The sequence below is a fragment of the Monodon monoceros genome, unplaced genomic scaffold, assembly GCF_005190385.1.
Source record: "Monodon monoceros isolate NGI ecotype Baffin Bay Population unplaced genomic scaffold, NGI_Narwhal_1 Super_Scaffold_4, whole genome shotgun sequence".
Lineage (NCBI taxonomy): Eukaryota > Metazoa > Chordata > Mammalia > Artiodactyla > Monodontidae > Monodon > Monodon monoceros.
Window position 1 is genome coordinate 60,179,996 of NW_021703781.1, and position 20,938 is coordinate 60,200,933.

The 20,938-nt window shown below is 41.2% G+C and overlaps 1 protein-coding gene across 12 annotated transcripts in view; it reads right to left on the reverse strand.

Annotated features, from left to right (window-relative positions):
- The window catches only part of SORCS1 (sortilin related VPS10 domain containing receptor 1), a 560,723-nt gene that overhangs the window by 130,998 nt on the left and 408,787 nt on the right, over positions 1 to 20,938 (reverse strand). For all 12 annotated transcript variants that reach the window (XM_029244670.1, XM_029244678.1, XM_029244671.1 and 9 more), the window contains 2 exons: positions 8,706 to 8,824; positions 6,081 to 6,170 (listed from right to left, as the gene is read on the reverse strand). In XM_029244670.1, coding sequence (XP_029100503.1) covers positions 6,081 to 6,170; positions 8,706 to 8,824 — 209 coding nt within the window. The remainder of the gene's footprint in view (positions 1 to 6,080; positions 6,171 to 8,705; positions 8,825 to 20,938) is intronic.

A 20,938-nucleotide genomic window follows, 5' to 3' on the forward strand; every position in this document is an offset into this window, starting at 1 on the left:
TTCAACTCTGCTTTAGACTTAGAGGAACAAGTCTCTCATTCCTCTTGAAAACTGACCATAGTGAACTTACAAGATTCCGGAAGGAAGAGTCCTTATCCAAAGGGTTTTGTATTCCTGACACCTTCTCAGGCCTTACTGCCATACTCTAGAGTTTGATAACGTTTTTATAGAAAAAGTGGGGAGGCCAAAAATGAATCCTGCCCATGAATTCAATTTGGTTGATAATGCAAACTAAGGTTTGGTATAAAAGTTGGCCATATCTTATATCAGCCCAACGCCTATGTACATTTCTTCTGGCAACTGTAGCTTGATGTTCTTTGAAAAAACATCCTCGTGCTTCTCAGACAAATTTCCTCCCTGTGCTCAGTCTTTGCTACTTCCTCCCACCCTCGGCCCCAGAAGTGATCTTGTAGGCCTAGCATTAAGAAAATTCCATTTTCCTGATGACAGTGATTGGATCAGTGATGGCAAACTCAGTAAGACATGATGCGAGAATGACTGTGGAATTATTAGAGAGAGAGAAAAAAGTTATTTTTTACTGTTAGTTTGTAAGCAGTTGGAATAAAAATAAAGTCTAGATCTGATGGAGACATATCTTGGAGGCAGAGGATAAGCCAATCTTGGAAAAATAGGCTCAAAAGGTGGAGAGAGATGGTCCAAATTCTATGATAGTCTTTGAGTCTCTGAATGTGGATATCTAAGGAGCCTGCCCACCCGTAAACTTGTTTAGTTAGAGAGGACAGTAGAGCAAAATGATGGAAAGAATGGTCTTTGAAGTAAAACTACTTGAGTTCAAATCCTGGCTCTGTCATTCAGCTGTGCGAACGGAACTTTGTGCCTCAGGATTTCCACCTGCAAACCAGAGATAATAGTATGCCCTTCATGGAGTTGTGAGGATTAAATCAGTAAGTGTTAAGCATTTAACCATCTGCTCCATACATGCTAGCTATTTTCTGTTAAGCAAACCCTAAATCCCCTTTGTTGATTAAGCAAGGTCGATTTGGCCTTTCTGTTCATTGCAAATATTAGGGTGCTAACTAATACACTTAACAAAAAGTGGTTCATCCAAATGTTTTGTTTCTTTCTAATCGAGGGAATTAACTGTGGAAACTAGTCCAAAGGCCATTCATCCACTGAGGGCCAAACCTTCTATGGCTCCCCATTTCCTATAGGACAAAGATCAAAGTCCTTACCCTACCATTTAGAACCCTTAAACAACTACTCCCAATTCATGTTTCCTTCCTTGTTAGCAGGATGTAGCTTCATCCCTGAATTCAGGTTTAAATATTTCAGCAGTAACCTGGTCCCTGCATAACTGTGCCTTTGGGCCCATTAAATAATCCTAGGGGCCAGAGTAAATCATCCATACTACCGCAGCCCACTCAAACTTTTCCTTGGTCAGTGTGGAATGCAAAACACAGATGCATCAAGTACTTAAAGTCACTTAGAGAACTAGTAACAGAGCAAAAACAGATTAAATGGCCATGGCTAGATAAGGGCCAAGGGCAGATCTCTCTCTATATATAATCTAATTACACTGAAGAGACTGTTTAAAAACCTTGAGGATATGGGAAGGGGGAAGGGTAAGCTGTGACAAAGCGAGAGAGAGGCATGGACATATATACACTACCAAATGTAAGGTAGATAGCTAGTGGGAAGCAGCCGCATAGCACAGGGAGATCAGCTGGGTGCTTTGTGACCACCTAGAGGGGTGGGATAGCGAGGGTGGGAGAGAGGGAGACTCAAGAGGGAAGAGATATAGGAACATATGTATATGTATAACTGATTCACTTTGTTATAAAGCAGAAACTAACACACCATTGTAAAGCAATTATACTCCAATAAAGATGTAAAAATAAAAAATAAAACTATGTTGGTCTTAAATATTGTAACTGAAACGTCTGACATATTTAAATGCCATCTTTCCTTTCTCTTCTTGCCTACACGCGCCTATATCAGGAAAATATGTTAGTTCACCCAAAATGGCACTTTATGTTGAAAGCTTATACTGAGATACAAAATTTTAGACCAAGAAGTGAACTCTGAGATGTTCTAGAGCACTTCCCAACATCTGTTCCATAGGACACCACTATTGTTCGATTTTAATAGATTTTTTTTTGAATGGATCCTTTTGTAAAACGTTTTGATTAATGCTAACTATACAGCTTTCTTGCTCACAGGACATCCTAGAGCCTTTAACGTATCAGCGAGCTTCTGTTAGTCTCTAGGCAAGGAGCATGGAATGGAGTTTATTTCTTTTTTTAAACTCACGATCATAGAACCAAATTTTCATGAAGCATCTCTAAGGGCATTTTATTGAGTAATGAGTTTGAGAAAATATTATTGTCAATCTAAGCTCCGTATTTTAAAAATGTAAAAAAAAAAAAAAAAAGAGAAATTGACAAACCAGCCCAAGGTTCAAAGCAGGGGAATGACAGATCTAGGTCTGGAATTAGGGTCTCTCGCTGTGAATCAAGCAGCCTTTTCATCACCCACACCCCAGTTCACATCGATCTTCTCCAACACAGACAACTAGATCCATACTAATACTAATATTACCTGACTTTTATAGAGTATCTGTCCTCCAAAATGCTCAAAGCACTTTCATATGTGTTGCCTCATTTATCTCACTTGAGTAGCTCAGAATGAGCTCCAAGTACGGTAAGGGAGGAAAACTGTCACTAGGTCTCCCTGTCTGGAGGGCCTCACACTCTTAATGGTAACAGCAATATTAAAATCTCCCCACCTCCCTCTCTGGTCATCTTTACCATTATATTAATTTTTTTTAATACAGCTCAGGGTAACCTCAGTCTTTCAAGAGTTGATACAATGGCAGGGGATGATTAAAAAAAATTTGAGCATGTAAGTGCAGGTTTGTCTCAGTTCCTTTGGTGGGCATGACGCTTTGTTCCTTTCCAGCTGCAGCAGCCCTGCTTTGATAGAGGGTCCTGAAATAATGCATCTTTGCCAAGGATCACTCCACCCAACCTGGGGCTTCTCTTTGAAGGTGTAATGGGATTGTAATGAGGCATCTCATTGCCTTAAATAATAAACACCCACTTGGACCAAATAGTACCTTCATTCGCTGTAGTGGTTCCGATTTTTCTGGGGACAAGCTAAATTAATCACCCCATTCTACCCTTGGACCTCAGATGAGGCTGACTAATGGAACCTGCTCATCTGGGAGAGTGTGGGAGGGGCCAGACAGCCAATTCAGGCTCAGACTAAAACTCTTCCTTCCAGATTGGCAAGATGCCACTGGGGGCAGCTGTCAACAGTGATTGGCGTGATGGCTATGAACAAGCAACGCACAGTTTGTGTTTCCCAACACTCCAGCCAAGGGGCCAAGTGGTTTCTTTGTTTTAAAATACCATTCTGAGGCTGCACAGATCAATGGGACTTTTTCTCTGGATGCTCCTCAGTATATAAAAATTTGGGGGGTGGGTGCTGCTCCCTTTTAGTAACAGAATCTATTAATTTATTTAGAGAGTAGAAAAGTGTAATACAAGGAATGCCAGTTTGGGAGTCAGGAGATTCAAGTTCTAGCCTCAAATCTGCAGCAAGAAGCATCTGGTTTAGCTGAAACTTATTCCACTCAAAAAGTATATTCCCAAGAGTAAGCATGATATGAGTGGCTTGAAACTGCTGTTTCCTGATGTGGTCCCAATTCCCACATGTCTCTTGAACAGAAGCATCTCACTGCATTGAGTATGTTCTTGTTTTTAAAGGTGAAAATCTTGCAAGCCAACTACTTCATTTATTGGTCAAAGACAGCAATTTATTTCAGTGCTCAAGTGAAAAAAACACAAAACAACAAAAACAAAACAAAGCAAAACAACCACCAGCTCTGTTGGACTTACCAAGGTAACATGATCATCTCCCTCATGGATCTCCCTAAAAGATTATCAAGGGTAATTTTAACAACACTCAATTTTTCTTTTACATACTGACTTTACCCAATTCTCATCTAAGGCACAAATCCAATGCTGTGTTTGTCTTTCTGGAAAATGTTTTAAGCCAAATCAAGAGCAAGGAGCATTTAAACATACACAGGCATAGGCATATAGTTCTGGGCAATTACCACTGTCATTAATCTCTTAGCAGCTGAAAAAAATAACTACTAATATGGAAATAGTTCTTTGCAGTTAATAGTGTAATTTAATGTGTGTTATTATCTCTAATGGGCTGAGGTTTACAGCTCACTTTTCACTATGCTAGGGTTAGGGGCAGAGTGATGGCCAAGGACGAGAATTCTGCCTGGAGAAGCCACTGTCTCTCCTAGGAGAGGAGATCTGCAGTGCCCTTGTGCTATATCTATCACTGATTCCCTGGACAGGTAGCTGATGTTGGTCCAAGATAGCAAACTACAAAGTCACGGATAAAAATACAAGACAAAGAGTCATGAAAACACAATTGAAAAAGAAGTTATTTATGTTCTTTGTTCAACTAAAGGTTTCAAAGCTGAGCTATATTTAAACCTACACAGTCCCCTTCTTACAGCCACACACATCTCCCTTGTTCTATTGATCAAGGCACACCTGTCAGAATGGCCATCATCAAAAAGTCTACAAATAACAAATGTTCGGGAGGATATACAGAAAAGAGAACCCTCCTACACTGTTGGTGGGAATGTAAATTGGTGCAGTCACTGTTGAAAACAATATGGCATTTCCTCAAAAAACTAAACATAGAACTACTATATGATCCAGCAATTCCACTGCTGGGTATATAGCCAAAGAAAACAAAAACACTAATTCAAAAAGATAAATGCACCTGAATGTTCATAGCAGTATTATTTACAATTGCCAAGATATGGAGGCAACCAAAGTGCCCATTAGCAGATGAATGGATAAAGAAGATGTGTGTGTGTGTGTGTGTGTGTGTGTGTGTGTGTGTGTGTGATGGAATATTAGCCATAAAAAAGAATGAAATCTTGCCTTTTGTGACAACATGGATGGACCTAGGGAGTATTATGCTTAGTGAAATAAGTCAGAAAGAGAAAGACAAATCCTCTATGTTATAGCTTATATGTGGAATCTAAAAAGTAAAACGAATGTATATTAAAAAAACAGACTCACAGACATAGAGAACAAACTAGTGGTTACCTGTGGGCAAAGGGAAGGGTGGAGCAGCTAGATAGAGGTATAGTATTAAGAGATATAAACTATTATGTATAAAATAAATAAGCAACAAGGATATATTTCATAGCACAGGAAAATATAACCACTATTTTGTAATCTATAAAAATATTGACTCACTATGTTGTATACCTGAAGCTAATACTGTAAATCAACTATACTTCAATAAAAAATTTAAAAATAAAAACACTCACATGTCAGTGGTTGTTGCTAGAAAAAAAAAGGCACAATACATTAACAATTTCTGGCTACTTAAAATACATCACAGTGGCAGCAAGACCTCAAATCCACAGCTTTGAGCTCCCAAGTCAGTTTCACTTCCACTAGGTGGCGCTCCATATTAACGCAGTTCTTCAGTGTTTGTGGAGAGACTCGGGGGATGTTAGCGATTGGGAGTCTTTAACTTTTTTCTGCCACTCTTTTTAAAGGAGTATGTCTTTGGGAAAGTCTAAAAAATTAGCTGTGTCTCCGAACCCTAAAGAAAACCAGTCTCGTAAGTTCCACTGGGAAAGAAAGCAAATGTCGGATGCTACATAGCTGCATCACCTCTCCATGATTATAACAACAAAATGGTATATATATATATATATATGTATCATACCTGTTGCACTGATATACTGTGTATCCAAAGCATAGTTTCTGTCCTGCTAGAAAATCAATACATCCCACTTGAAAAGCAAAAGCACGTCAGTTATCAATTTACTCAGATGCTCCTACAGCAAGAATTCCAAAGAATTAGAGAGAGAAAGAGAGAGGTGGGGGAGGGAGGGATGGACCACTGAGAGAGAAAGAAGGATAAGGAGGTTGGCAAAAAGGAAAGTAAAGAAGTGAACTTGAGAAACAGAGATGGGGGATGAAAAGAAATAAATAACTATGAGAGACTGAAAGAGTCCCTGGGAAGAAGAGTAGACACTGAAATAGAGAAACGGATTCAGGCCATACCTTGGGCAAAGCATATTTGGGCAGCTTCATTTGGGCAAACGCATTCCTTCGGTAGGAAACGTAGTAGTGTGGCCGTCCTCCTGATGTCAGCTGGAGCGTAAACATAAAGGGTGTAAGAAGAGCTACTACGTTACAGGTCACAGAAGGACAGCCCCTGAATGGAAGGGGGTAGCTGCCAACACAACAGCGTAAGTGAGTATTGTGGGCCAGTGTAAAGAATTGGCATTCAGTTCAAAAACAACTTAGACAGTGTATGTGATTTCAGAGGCCCAAAGTGAACCCACTGCACAAAAATACAATTCTTCAATTTGCCCTGTGGTGCAGAAGTCAGGATACATTTTTAGCAATTTTTTTTTTTTAATAATACAAGCCTTAGAGTATATTGGATCTGTGTCCCTCAGCAGCCCAGCCATCTAGCCCCAAGACTTTGACCACACAAACAGGTCCCTGTGCCAGATGAGAAGGGAGTGGTCCAGGTCACAAGGGGCAGAACGGGAGCCCCCATCTCGGCACTGAATTCCAGTTCTGTGCAGTCACACTGCTGGCTGTGAGCATGTCCCACACACAGCAGTGCTGCTGATGTGTTAGACGAAAATCCAAGCCAGGATCGTGGTTCAAAATCATTCTAGACCTCAACCTCCCAGAAGAGAACAAATGGTGAGCTACCTCCCCCAGGTCTGCCCAGAATGTACAGCCCAAAGAACCCTGTGAGTCTGAGGGAGGGTGAGAAGCGCTGTGGTCTCCAACTCAGCTGAGCACCACGAGGTGCAGGCTGTGAGCAGTGCACTGCCACTCTCTTTCTCCTTTGGAGCCACTCTTTTTTCCCCACCTTTATTGAGATATTATTGACATACAGCACATGCAAGTTTAATGTGTACAATATGATGATCTGATATGCATATATTGTGAAATGATTACCTCATATAAGGTTAGTTAACACCTCCATCCTTTTACTTAATTAAGATTTTATGTCTATGTGTGTGATAAAATTTCAGATCTATTCTCATAACAACTTTCAAGTATATAATACAGTATAGCCACCATGCTGTTTATTACTTATACATCATATAGCTGGACATGTACCCCCTGTGACCGGCATCTCCCCATATCCCTAGCCCCCAGTCCCTGAAAACCACCTTTTTACTCTCAGTTTCTATGAATTCCTGTTGCTACTCTTAACCCATATAAACATCTGGACTTTGAAGTCATCTGGAGTTTGCATACTCAGAATGTCAACAAATGCTCTGGGTGAATTTTCACCAGACACGTAAAAATGTGACTAGAAAGTTATATTCACCATGACGTGGCCAGACCACCTCTTGGTCCTAGTGTCGGGTTATATGTTCATAGTGGCCTGGGTAGAAAATATATAAAACTCTAAATGCACAATTGATTTTCATTTGTGAGTCATATATGTGGATTTTAAACTGTTACTAGAAAACAGGAAAGGTCCCTGGAGCAACACTGATAGAGAAACGATTTATACATAGAACCAATATGGGTAACCATTTCCCATTTTAATGTCACTTGATAATTTGATGCTGAAGTTATCAGAGTGCTCATTATTCATTTTCCTAGAGGAAAAGGAAGTGTGTATGTGTGTGTGTGTGTGTAACTGTGAACTACTTTAAAAGTACATAGGCTGATAGTAAGGAATTTGAACATTTACTTCCCAATACATGGGATTAAATATTCTAAATTATGATTTCTTGTCCAAGTAAACATACTAGTATCTAGAATGTCTCAATCACAGTGAAATTGTAGATTTATTTATATATATATAAACTATTTAGCTATTGTACCTTTGTCAATTTTAACATGGAAAGCAGTAAAGGAATTTTTAAATGTTTTGTCCAAACAAGGCTAAATTTGTCCTTAAATGTGAAAAGAAACAAAGCATTCTTGCTCCTTCTCTCTTCTAACCACTCCTGAACCCTCAGCTTCTCAAGCTGTTTCCCACTCTTGCGGAGGTGAGAAACCTGTCTGAATGCATCTCATCTAAATTCTCTTGACCCTGATCTCAGTCGTGCCTGTAAACAACAGAGGCTGATCGTGCTCTATCGGCTCTGCCTCTCACCACCTCCAGGCACCCCACATTGACAAGTCCTCCAGACACCACCCCAAGGAAGGAATTACTATTCTGTTAGTATAGAAGCTTCAAATTGGTAATGTTCCTTTTGTTAAAAAAATAATGCCTTGGTGGTGGGGGGGAAAGGGTAAGCTGGGACGAAGTGAGAGAGTGGCATGGACATATATACACCACCAAATGTAAAATTGAGAGCTAGTGGGAAGCAGCCACATAGCACAGGGACATCAGCTCGGTGCTTTGTGACCACCTAGAGGGGTGGGATAGGGAGGGTGGGAGGGAGGGAGACACAAGGTGGGGGAGATATGGGGATATATGTACACATATAGCTGATTCACTTTGTTATACAGCAGAAACTAACACACCATTGTAAAGCAATTATACTCCAATAAAGATGTTAAAAAAAATAATAATAATGTTTTTTTTTTCTTTCTTTATTGCTTTTCAGGGAGGGTAAGCAGGCAAAGGGGCTGCATTAGGGACAGAAGCAGGGAAGGGAAATGTCTTTGACACAATAAATGGAAGTGGATCTTTCATACCTGAACAAACACATAATCATCCTGGACAATCAAAGAGTCTGGGTCAATGTAGCCTGGGAAAGGTTTGTTTCTGCTGGCCTCTGTGCAGTTCTGCATTCCGCAGGTCAGGTATTGTGAATCTGAAATAAACGAGGGTGGGGTGATATACACACAGCATGTTAGAGTCAGAGTGGACATCTTCTACTTCTCTTGCTGTCTTCAAGCCTTTCCACAAACCTCACATTCTCTATTCACTACATTACTGTTACTATTGTCGTTAAAAGTATTATCAGTATTATTTTACTCACTTGCTGTCAACACCACCATCACTATTTCCCAGTGCCTCCACCAACTCTCGTCATCCTAGAATATTAAATTCCTGTTAATTAAATTTTTTCCTTCCAAACTCAAATGAAAATATTTTCAAAAGCTGGCAATAATACTTGTGCCTTCTTAGTTATTTTTTCTCATTTATAGGCTTCACCTCCACACTTCGACCTTTGATAAACTGGGAAACACACACATACGTGCAATCATCAATCACCTCACGCTAGAAGTGCTGTCGTTATAAACAATAAGGTGCTATGTGAAGATGAAGGTTTTTCTTCTATTACTAATTGGAAATAAAACAGAATTGAGAGGAGATTCCCAACTCAAAAACTTTGCCCTCATTTTACAGGTGAGTAAACTAAGACCCTGCATCTCACCTGAGACTATAGCAGGTGATAAACATATCAGTAATAACAACTCAATAGATTTGATCCCTGTTGCTGGAAGTATATTGTATGAGGGAGGCTGTCACTTTTTCAACCACAACTATTCTGCCCTCTCTATGAATCCGATGTCACTTAAAAGTCCTTTTGCCTCCTTGCACTTAGAATAAATTCAAACCCTCTACCACCACTGCTTCAACTGCCCCTCATGCTAGTCTCTTCTCTCCCTGTGACTCTTCTAATCTAAACTGCAATATGTTCAGGAATTTGGCCAAACTTTCTACCACTAAAGAGGCTTTACATTTGTATTCTCTCTGCCTAAACTGCTTCTCCCCAGGTTGTTCCCCAACAAAAGTCTAGATTTCAGCTTACTGTTACTTCTGAGGGTATTCCATGATTACTTTCGATAACACTCCATCCTGTTAATTCCCTTCATGGAATTTATCACAATCTAAAGTCACCTTGCTCATGATTTATTCCTGCCCCTCTCCCTGTTAGAATATAAGCTCCATGAAGACAGAGACCTCTTTTGTCTTTGTTGTTTCCTCCTAGACCTCCAGATTCTAATACTGTTCCAGGCACATAGTACGTAATAAATAAATATTCCTTGGAACATACCACTTTACTGGAATATATCTTTTTGAATGAAAAAGGAGGTTATTTTACCTTTTTTTTTGGTGCTTAATGAGTGGGTAAGTTTAATTTTAGGACATCAAAGATGTATGAAGAAATCCACTCTTCCAAATGAAGAAATCAGGACATGATTATTTACATGAAATGGGGGGTAGGCAATCGTATGTTGAGTTGGATATTAGGATTCACTAATTGACTTCCCTGAAGGAAATTTCTAGCACTACTTTTACTGAAGAACTTGGGTAAACCTGTATTCTACAAGGAGTGCCGCTAGGGGGCGGCATGCATATTTGCTCCAACTGACCAATGGCTGACGTAGCTGCTGATAAGCTCTAAGGAGAGGGAAGGAGAGCTTTATCTACAATCTTCCTTTATCCCGCTGCCATGTGTGGTGATGGGGATAGCTCTCAAGTATTTTAACCCATCTAGTCCTCCAAAGAGAAATTAAAAGCCTTTCAGGCTTCCCTGGTGGCGCAGTGGTTGGGAGTCCGCCTGCCGATGCAGGGGACCCGGGTTCGTGCCCCGGTCTGGGAGGATTCCGCATGCCGCGGAGCGGCTGGGCCAGTAAGCCATGGCCGCTGAGCCTGCGCTCCGCAACGGGAGAGGCCGCAACGGTGAGAGGCCAGCGTACCGAAAAAAAAAAGAAAAGCCTTTTACTCTCCCTTCCCTATCTCCTTTCTTAGACATTCTTATAGTTTCATTTTAGGGCATAACTCATGATCTTTCTCCCTGAAGAGAATTTCTGGGATTCATCCCTTCCCAGAACAGTTCTCCCCATGCCACACAAAATCTGTACCTGACAATTTCACACTCCATCAGACCCTTCTACAGCTTTAGTTGACTTCTGTTTTTCAAAAGGCAACTCAGGGTCATAGAAATGGAGATTGGCATCTGTGAGACCTGGGCTTGAGTTCTGGTGTGGTCATAGCTGCATAATTCAAAGGAAATTACCTTCCTGAGTCTTGCTACCTTCATCTATTAAATGAGGATGCCAATGTCAACTATCCTGTAGTTTGGCTCTAAGGATTTACTGAAATAATATATGTGCTAAATGCTTTGAAACTCAAAGTTGTACAAATGTCAGTTGCTACTTTCAACTATAGTGTTCCTATTTTCTCTTTTGCTTCTTTTCACAATGATTACATCAGTTTGGGGCACACAGTTTGTCCTTAAGGAAACTGAATTTGAGTATTACAGTTATATTTCCTATCAGGTACTATCGGTGACCTATCCAATGCTCATTCCTCCCTGCCTCTTTGCCAGAAAAGCCAGTACTGGACCTGGTGGCTCATCTTTCTTCCACGTGAATCAGAAGCTCTGATGTGCAGGGAATAATCCTCTTGAGTCTATGCCCACTCTACTTGCCATCATTTGCTTTAGGGAAAGCCATTTAAACCAGTTCTAGTAAATAAGAAGTGAAAGAGATCTTTTAAGGGGCTACAGGGAGGCACAACAGAAGACCTTCTTCTGCTACCATACAACGCTGAGTCAACCTGATGTGTGGGACTGCTCTAGCCTTCTTGCGTGTGGAGGAGTCTTAGAGTTAAACTTACACAATGAGTATGATGAAGAGGTGGAAGGGACCTGTTCCCTGATGACATCATTGAGGTACTGATTATACTGAACCCAGGGCTGCCCTGTCTCTGTGCTTCTTGTTACGTGAGATAATGAATGAAAACAATTTGAATCAAGGGTTCAGAATTAGGAAGTCTCAGGCTTCAATTTACTAATACAACTTCCAGTTAGAATTTCTCAGACTGCCACCCCATGAAGACTTCTTGATGAATACACAGTGCTTGTTTTAGCTATAATGGTGTCTAATAGTTTCTTTCTTAAGACCTCAACTTCCCCTTCAAAGGTCCCTGAGCAAGAATAAGATGGAAAATATAAACTTTTCACATTTATAACTCAACTATACAAAAATTATGAATCTGAGGGATCTGGGGAGAAATTAAAAGAACAGGGAAACTAATATTTGTTGAACATCTATGTGCCAAGTACTCTAAAGCATGTTCACACTTATTTGGTACATTTAATCTTCACAATACTATAGAGTATAATTTATCAACTGACTTTGCAGATAAAGAGAATGAAGCTCCAAGAGATTATAGAAATAGCAGTATGCGGTTTCAAACGGGGTTGGTTGGCCTCCAAGTCTGGTTTATTTCCACTATGTTGCATAGTGGAAATAATGCAACCAATTGGTTGGGGCCAATTTTTGTTAAGCATGTTTTTTGGCTTCCAAGTATAAATGGATATACCTAGATTAAAAAAAAAAAAAAGCCTGTACGTTTGTATTTTTGTGCAGGGTCATTTGGCAATATGGATCAACATCTTTTCGGGTTCATTTCTGAGAATTCGACTTGAAGAAATAATTAATGATCTATGCCAAGATTTATCTACTCTGATATTCATCATAGTGTTGCTTATAATTTAAAAAAATAAGAGAAAACAAAAAGGCCAACAATTGAGGAACAACTAAATAGACTGTGGCACATGCATAGTTTGCTATTAAAATTCTGCCTTTAGACTATATATGAGGAATTACAGAAATGCTTAATGCATTTTATATCATAAAAATAGCTTACCAATTAATAATGCTGTATCAATGTTAATTTCTTAGCTTTGAGAAAGAGAACATGGTTGTATAAGACGTTAACATTAGGAGAAGCCGGGTAAAGCTGCGCTATCTTGGTAACTTCTCTGTTTATCTAAATTTATTCCAAAATAAAAGTTTTTAAAAAGTAGGTTACCAAAATATGTGCATATGGACACGATTTTGTGCAAGTGGTATATATATAGATGTCTACATATGTATGTTTACATGGGGAAAATGAATAAAAGTTATATATGTGATGTCAACACTCGCGTAGAGGCAGTGATGTGAGAGAGGCAGACAACCAGGGTCAAATCTTTCGTCAGCACCTCTCAGCCGGGGAAAGGGGCCAGGGGTCATGGTGGGCTTGTGGGATCCTGCTTGCAAGAATTAGAGAACTGTCTCTAATTCCTTTGCTTGTTCTCTCTTCACTCCCCGTGCCACATACTGAGGCAGAACTGTGCAATGAGCCGTTCTTGAGCTGAGAATTACAAAATGTACAACCGAGGCACCCAAGAAAAGCCCCAGGAAGAGGTCTTGAAACCATGTCTTTCCTGGAGAGATTCAAAGTGAAATTTGCAAGCTGAAGGGGAACTGATCAATTCCCAGTGGCCTGCCTGTGGTAAACTGCTCCTGGTTTGTTCTCCTTCCCCTCCTAATGGAAACAGAAAGAAACTGGCTGCACTTCATATTGAGGGACCAATCATTCTTATTCCCCTTGGGGCTCGCTGTAACAGCATTAAGCGTGATGAACTCTTTCCATATTCAATTCCGGTGAGTTTATGATGCAATTTCATAGGAAGTATCTTGTAATTTGGCATTAATTAACATCAATTAATGTAGGCAACTGCTAGACTTTAGAATTAATTTCATTACTTTTCCCACACAGATGTTTTCCTTGCCACAGGTAATTAGGACACTGTGCGGCTCTTTCTAAGCATCTCGCTCTCTGCAACAGCTGGTGCTTGGAATAATGCAATTCCCATGCCCCCTGTGCTGCTCTAAGGAAGGGAAGCTGCTTTTTAAAGGCCAGGCTTGGAGCAGGGGAACAAGGGTTTAAATGCAGGCTTAGCTTGGTAAACCTAAGCAAATCACTTTACTTCTCAAATCTGTAAGATGGGAATAAACAGGAGCCATCCTGCCAGCGGTTATGAGGACTTAAAACCTCGGTCGGGAAATGTGTTCAGTCCTGTGTCTGGCTGGACTGTGCTCACGTAGTGGGAGCTGTGGCTGTGATCGAAGCACCCCCTCTTTCATCACCAGTACTGCTCACTGTGTCTCAAGGGAACCAACTGGGAAGCACTACAGACATTTCTACCTGAGACAATAGGCTTCCTTTATATTCATGCTTTGGTTTGGGTTAATTTTTTTAAGTAATTTTTTAAAACACCATGGAAAGTATTCTCCCGGTGTAATTAATAGATAATAAATATTCTATGCAGGCAGTGTGAGGTAGTGGTTGGGGCAGAACTGGAAACTAACTGGGGCTGTGAGATGACACAGAAGTCACCTTGGTGCCCAGCACACAGGGCAGCCCGCCTGCAGCCAGATTGCTGTGCAGGGTCTCCCTCCCGTTGGAGTGAAGGGCTAGGTCCGAGCTCTTTCTCTCTTGTGTTATGTGACTCTGAGAAGGTCATTTACCAAGCTAGGCTTCAGACTTTTTCTCTATAAAACGTGGGTTATTAGAATTTTAGGATCAAAGGAGGATGTTAAAATCAGATTACTGACTTTCAGATCCGAAGGTCTTTACCATCCTCTACCCACTGAAACCTCTTCCCTTCTCACTCTCGCCCAAGGGAACAAAGCTCTGTGATGTTGCTGGGAAGTCTGTGTCTCTGGGGCTTCCGCTCTTTTTAAACAGCACGTGCATTCCTGGCTGACACCCTGTGTTCATTCAGAGAGCTCTCCTGGTTTGAACTGCCTTTTCCTTTCCTGTGATCCTATCCAAATACTTCCTGGGCCCTTCTGTGGAGTTTTTCCTGAGGCTTGGGCAGACCTCTCCCTTCCCACAATGGCTCCATTGATAGCGACAGCAGCATTAACCTCCAAAACAACCAGAGCAACCTCTCCTCTGAGTCGGGAACTGTGCTGAATGGACCCCATGCTTTTTCTCTTCTAAACTTTGGAGAAAATCCAGAATAAGGTACTTTTTACAGGTAAAGAACTCCAGACTTAGGGATGATATTTGAACATTGTAAAAGCTGAATTTTAAATAAAACCATAAAATAGGCTGGCAAGCATGAACACTTTAAAGCTCTCTCCCATCCCCCGTTAATTTTCAACTTTGAAGCAGAACAGTTTCTAAAGCCCATAATCTGTATATAAATTTTTATCTTGTTCTTTCTACTGTCCTATTATTTGGTTTGGAACATTCCTATTACATATTTGCACCCAACACACACTCACACACACACACAAACACACACACGTGTGTGTACACATGTATCAATAAGCTTGTGCTCACAGAAACTTCATTCCCATCAGGGGTCTAGAGCACTCTGTGGCACGTACCAGTTAGAAACTGAGATCTTCAAAAGTGAGACTCCAGCCTTGACCCCTGAAAGACTATATTGAGGACAAAAAGTTTCTGTGAAAATTATAAACTTAGATCAAATGTCCTCCTTTGGCATGATAAGCTTGTGGCATTGCTTTCTCCTAGGCAATCTCTTGATTTTGGCCCAGTATAACTTTCTAAGTGTCATCTTGTGTTGTTAGCCTTTGGACATTCAGGAGGCCATGATTACCACAGGGAAAGTTCTGGAATTACACATTTTTTGCCAAGCATGGGGCTAGGAACTGGGGACATGAGAGAGGACAGGAGGGCAAAATAATTTAGTAGAAATAAAGAAAGTCCTTCACCAAGGATGATGCAGTGGGGTGAGTGTATCCTAGGAGGAGTGCAGGTGCAGGTTCTGTGGGTCCCCAGGTGAGGGGCATCTGACCTTCAAACCTCTCCACGGATGGTTTACTCTGTGTCAGGACTTCTCCTGCGACTCTGCATTTATTTTACTTTGCATCACACAGAGTTGTTGTGCCCTCATGGCCTATAGAACACCTGAATATAAAGACTATTTTACTATTGACTCTAAGTCACAGAGGGACAGTTACCTGTGCAGGGCTGAGGGTGGGGACACCCAGGGAAGGCTGCGTGGAAGAGCTGAGAAAAGCCTGGAAGTTGCTTGCAGCAGTGACAAGGTGGGAGACATCACTCCAGAAAGCAAGAGCACTGGGCCAGAGCACGGGGGCATGAGAGAGGATGGGAGACGGGCTTGGGGAATGTCAGTCACCTCTTCTGTGAGAAAGTCACACTAGAACTCCAGTTTATGCCAAGAAAAGACACGAAGTTATCTGCAAGGTCACACCCAGCCATGAAAAACCAAGAAGCATGTTTGTTCCAGTAACTTTCCAAATTGAGTTTACAAAGAAAGGAGTGGGAGACGGAGAGATAGAGACAGGGAAAAGGACAAATAGTAGGAAAGAAAGAAAATAGGAATCCAAGTGGAAAGGAGGGAGGGAGGGAAGGAAGGGAGGAAGAAATGAAAGCAGTTTTGTGCATGGGGGAGAAAATACACAGCATGTATTCTCCAGGGCTTTCTGTGGGAGAGGGATGTGCACTATTTACTTAGATGTGTTCGTGTGTTATATGATGATGCCAGGACAGAGGGTCAGTTCAAGGGACAGCCTCTGAGACACATGGGTATATCCAAACCACTATTTCTTCACTTACTAACTTTCTATTTTCATCACACTCGATACTGAATATCATACTTGGAACATGATAAATACTCAATAAAGATCAATAAGACATGATCCTTGCCTTCCATAGTGAAATAAACAGAAGGAGATGACACGTTTGTCTGTCTTCTCTATATTCCAGCTACACCTCAGCCACGCCAAACATGCCCATACTCCGTATCCTTCACACGTGATGTTCCATCTGTCTGCAATGCTCTTCCACCCAGCAGACCCAGCTCTTTCCCTTACTTCCATAAGGACTTGGCTGAAACACCAAATGCCACCTTACCAGAGATTCTTTGACAGTGGCCCCTGCCCCGCCCCGTCACTTTTTATCTAGACTCTGCTTTGTTTTGCTTCCTAGAACATACCATCACCTGGCACTATGTATCTGTTTATAACCTGTCTCCCCTAACCAGAAGGTTAAGCTCTATGAGAGTCGGGCCTTTGCAACGTCCCTTACTATCCTTCGTTCATGCCTAGAAGGGCAGCTGGCCTAGCACAGATGTCCAACAATGCTTTTCAAATGAACGGATAATAAATAGGTCTGCAATGAACCAGACCTGGCTTCAAATTTTAGCCTGCGGCAATGGCAAAAATACTTAGTCACTATAAGCCTCATTTTCCTCATAATTAACGTGAGGAAAATAATCATAGGTCCTGCCTCCAAGAGTTGTTGTAAGTAGTGCAGCGGAGCCAGCCAAATAATAGGAATATAATGCACGATCCTAGCATCCGTGTTGCTTGAGAACACATGGGGCAAAGGAGGGGGAGGTATGAGTAAGTGGCAAGATCTTTACGCTACCTTTTGTTCTTGTTTTAAAGCAGGAGTCAGAAACAGGAATTTTTCAAACCCTTAGAAATTGCCACACATGCATGTTATATGGACTGTTGCTGCTGAGTCCCGGGGGAGCCTGAAGACCCAGGAGAAACCCAGTCCTTTGTCCTAGAGTTAAGATCCGGACATCTAACAAGGTCATGGTGAAGGTGAAAAGAGATGAGACATGTCAAGAAAGGACTTTAGCAGGCAGCAACCTAAGTGCCCATTCACTAGCACAGGAACGAATAACACAGGCAGAATCGTCACACACTGTAAAACGATACAGCAGTGAAAAAGACTGCACTGGAGCTCCACTCAGCACCATGGACAGAGTGCCACGCAAAGTACTGGGCGACAAGGCAGAAGGGAACCCAAAGTACGATACCATTTCTATGAAGTTCAAAATATGCAAATCAATATTATACACTGTTTAGGGATACAGACACAAACAACAGAAGGTAATGGTATGAATAGGAATGACTGACACCCCTTTCAGAAGAATGGTTAGTGGGTGTAATCACAAGATGCAATTTGGGAAAAGGTGCTGTGGGCTTCAACTGTGTTTGCAACAATGTAATTAAGAGGTTGACACGAACTCTGGTCCATCCAAACCCAGCCTGTCATCTGTTTTTGTGTGACCCATGAACTATGAATGACTTTCACATTTTTTAATGGTTGAAAAAAGTCCTAAGAAGGGTAACAGTTCACAACCTGTGAAAATTATGTGAAATTCAAACTTCAGGGTCCATTAGTAAAGTTTTCTCAGAACATACACACACAGAAAAGATCTGGAGAAGACAAATTTCTCTCCTGCACCTCTGTGTTCTCCCCCTCAGGATGGGAGGTAAGGACACAGACTCTCTCACAGATGGGTGAGCACACAGGAGGCAGGGGAAGTAGTAGCACATAATGGATACAAAGGACCTAATTTGAAAGCTGCCCAGCTGAGCCTGTTACTGCACTGTCACTGTCAGGTTTTTCACTGCTGTGTGGGGAGGCTCGTGTTCTCTTACTTTATGCTTTCCTGGTTGGTTTTCAGGGTCGTCTTTAGGCTGTTAAGTAAGAGAGGCCAAATTGAAATCAATAGTCTTTGAAATTAAGAGACTTTTGCAATATGAAAAATGGGGTCAGAAGGACACTGCTAGAAAGACAAAGTGGTAGTGGTGCCAAAGCCTGGGAGCTCAAGGTAAAGTAGAGGTCGCACCCAAACCGTTGGCTGGAGACTCCTGACTTTCACTCTCTCTCCCACGCTTCTGTGATTTTCTTTCCCACCTTACTTGCACAGCAAGGTTTCTTTTTACCTGATATTTTAACACCCTCTGGGGGAAGGACTAAGTGTACCCTCTCTGCTGCCCAGCCCATTGTTTTCAGTGTCAAGTAAAATCCTCAGGTCCTGACCCCCGGGGCATTTTCCATTGTGGCCAACTCCAATTCCTCCAGGAGTTCCCCCTTCACTCCAGGCCTTGGCAGCCCAAGGACTACTTATTGGGCTGGCCACTTCCAAGCAGCCGGCATCCCAGGCTTTATCTGTTGCCTATAAAGCTCAAGGAGAAACCTGGCAAACGTTCTACACTGGTCTGAATGTCCTCTCCAGGTATGAAAGGAGGACACTGTGCGCACGGTACCAAGAACAACTGGAGACGTCTGGTTAGAAATCGGTGGGGGAGTAAAGGACACTCAAAACCCCGTCAAGCAATAAGGTTGAAGGGAATTCAGGGGATGCTCTGAAGTCCCTTCAGGTGCCTCCTAAATGTATCTAGGACGTTGGGTTACATTTCTAGGATCACTCTCTATTCTCAGTTGCAGGTTACTCAACATGGGAGGATCCCTTTCTAAGCCAGAAGAAACACCTCTGGAGTATATCCTTAAGAACTGGAAACTTAAATTTTACTGTAAGAGTGCCTGGTCTTTATATAAATCGGGGGATGGAAAATGGCCTGAAAATGGGTATCTTGCAATTGGATCTTTATTGCCACAGGATGGGAAAATGGACTAAGGTTCCCTATGTTCAAGTTTTCATGGCCTTTTATCATAATCCTGCTGTATGTGGCTCCATAATCAAAAGCCTGAGGAAACAGAAAATCTCTCCTAACATTCTAAATGATCCCCTCTAACTTCTCCCAACTCTCAGGGGGGAACCAAGTTCCCCCACTCTTGCAAGTTCCCTCACTCCTCCAGAGATTCTTCTGATCAAACTGAGACCCCAGCTCCCCAGAGAAACAATCCCTGCTTGGACAACATTTTATCAGCCAGTCTGCCCCTGTTATTAGGGCCAGTTTTAGCACTATTCGGTCATATTTTAGCTATGAAACTATGACTACAGAAAGGAAAGATGATTTTTTTTTTGACAATATGGCCACAATATTCTTTAGACTCTGGAGAAAACTGGTTAAAATAAAGCTTTTTTTGAAATTGTAAAACCGGTTCCTTTTGCATGTGCAATTAGAGAAATCTAGCTTGTTAAAATGCTTTTTGGTTGATTTTCAAAATTCTGACCCTGAGAGAATAAAAATATGCCTAGGAGAAAGCTTGAGGTTAACTCTTATCATGTCCTTGGGAAACAAACACATCCCACTTTGCCTGAGACTTCGGCCTTGGGTTGCTTAGTGAAACTTCAAGTCAAAAAAAAAAAAAAGGCAAAGAGACAATTTAAGCCTCAAGAGGGAAACTATGAGATCTCTGTCTGGATATATGTATGTCTCAGTATGTGTCTTTGTCTTCGCATAATATTGCTGAAGTAAATTTGTAAATGAGCTCTATTTAGCTGGCTTAGAAAAGAAAAGTAAGTGCTCACAAATCAAACAATTCTAAATACAAGACAGAAACTAAAGATGTTTGGGTTTATTTGACACACGCCTTGTACCACATTGAGAAAAAAAATGTGCTTTGGAAAAATACATGTTTTTAGAGGTTATGGAATGTGATCTTGAGTTTGATAATCAGAAAACGCCAGTATGACAAACAGTTACACCTGGTTTCTTCTTGGTTTTCACTAGAGGTCATGGGTTTTTAAGGGTTAAAAATTATAATACGTAATCAAAGCTACCGAAGTGACAAGAGAAGCATTTCAGTGCGTAAAGCAAGTAGGATATATGTTGTTGGCCAGAGAAGATATAAAGACTGGAGATATTTTTGTTGGGGAAAGTGATGATAATAAATTTGTCCTACAGTTAGTTGTTTATAGATGAAAAAAAGTGGGCAAGTTATTGATAATATGGATCCAGGAAGTGATAAAAGTTTTGTGGAAAAGGAACTATGAAAAAAAATTTGGTACGTTGTTAAGACTGATTAAGACTAAATTGAAATTAATTAGGTAAATAAATTTTGCTATTAACAGTAAGCTGGTACCAGACTGAAATTTGGTTCTCTCTCTATATTAAGAGAAATGCTGCTTTTGATAACAGACTGTGTAAATTTCTTTGCCTTTAAATGATTTATATTTGCTTTTGAAATCTTTTGTTACTTTGGTTAAGTATTATTTCACAATGATCTATGAAGATTATGGCACACGTAGAGAAAGTTCATTCTGCTTCTACGAGATTAACCCCCCCATTGTCAGACTTTTGCCACCCTGATGCCCTGTAGCATGGCAATGGTCTACTCCTAAACCAGGGAATTTAAAATGGGTCAACAATAGCTGTAGATTAAACAGTCAGCACTATGGGAAGACATATGTGCTCTTCCCAGACCAGGGCTCGAACCCGTGTCCCCTGCATTGGCAGGCAGATTCTTAACCACCACACCACCAGGGAAGCCC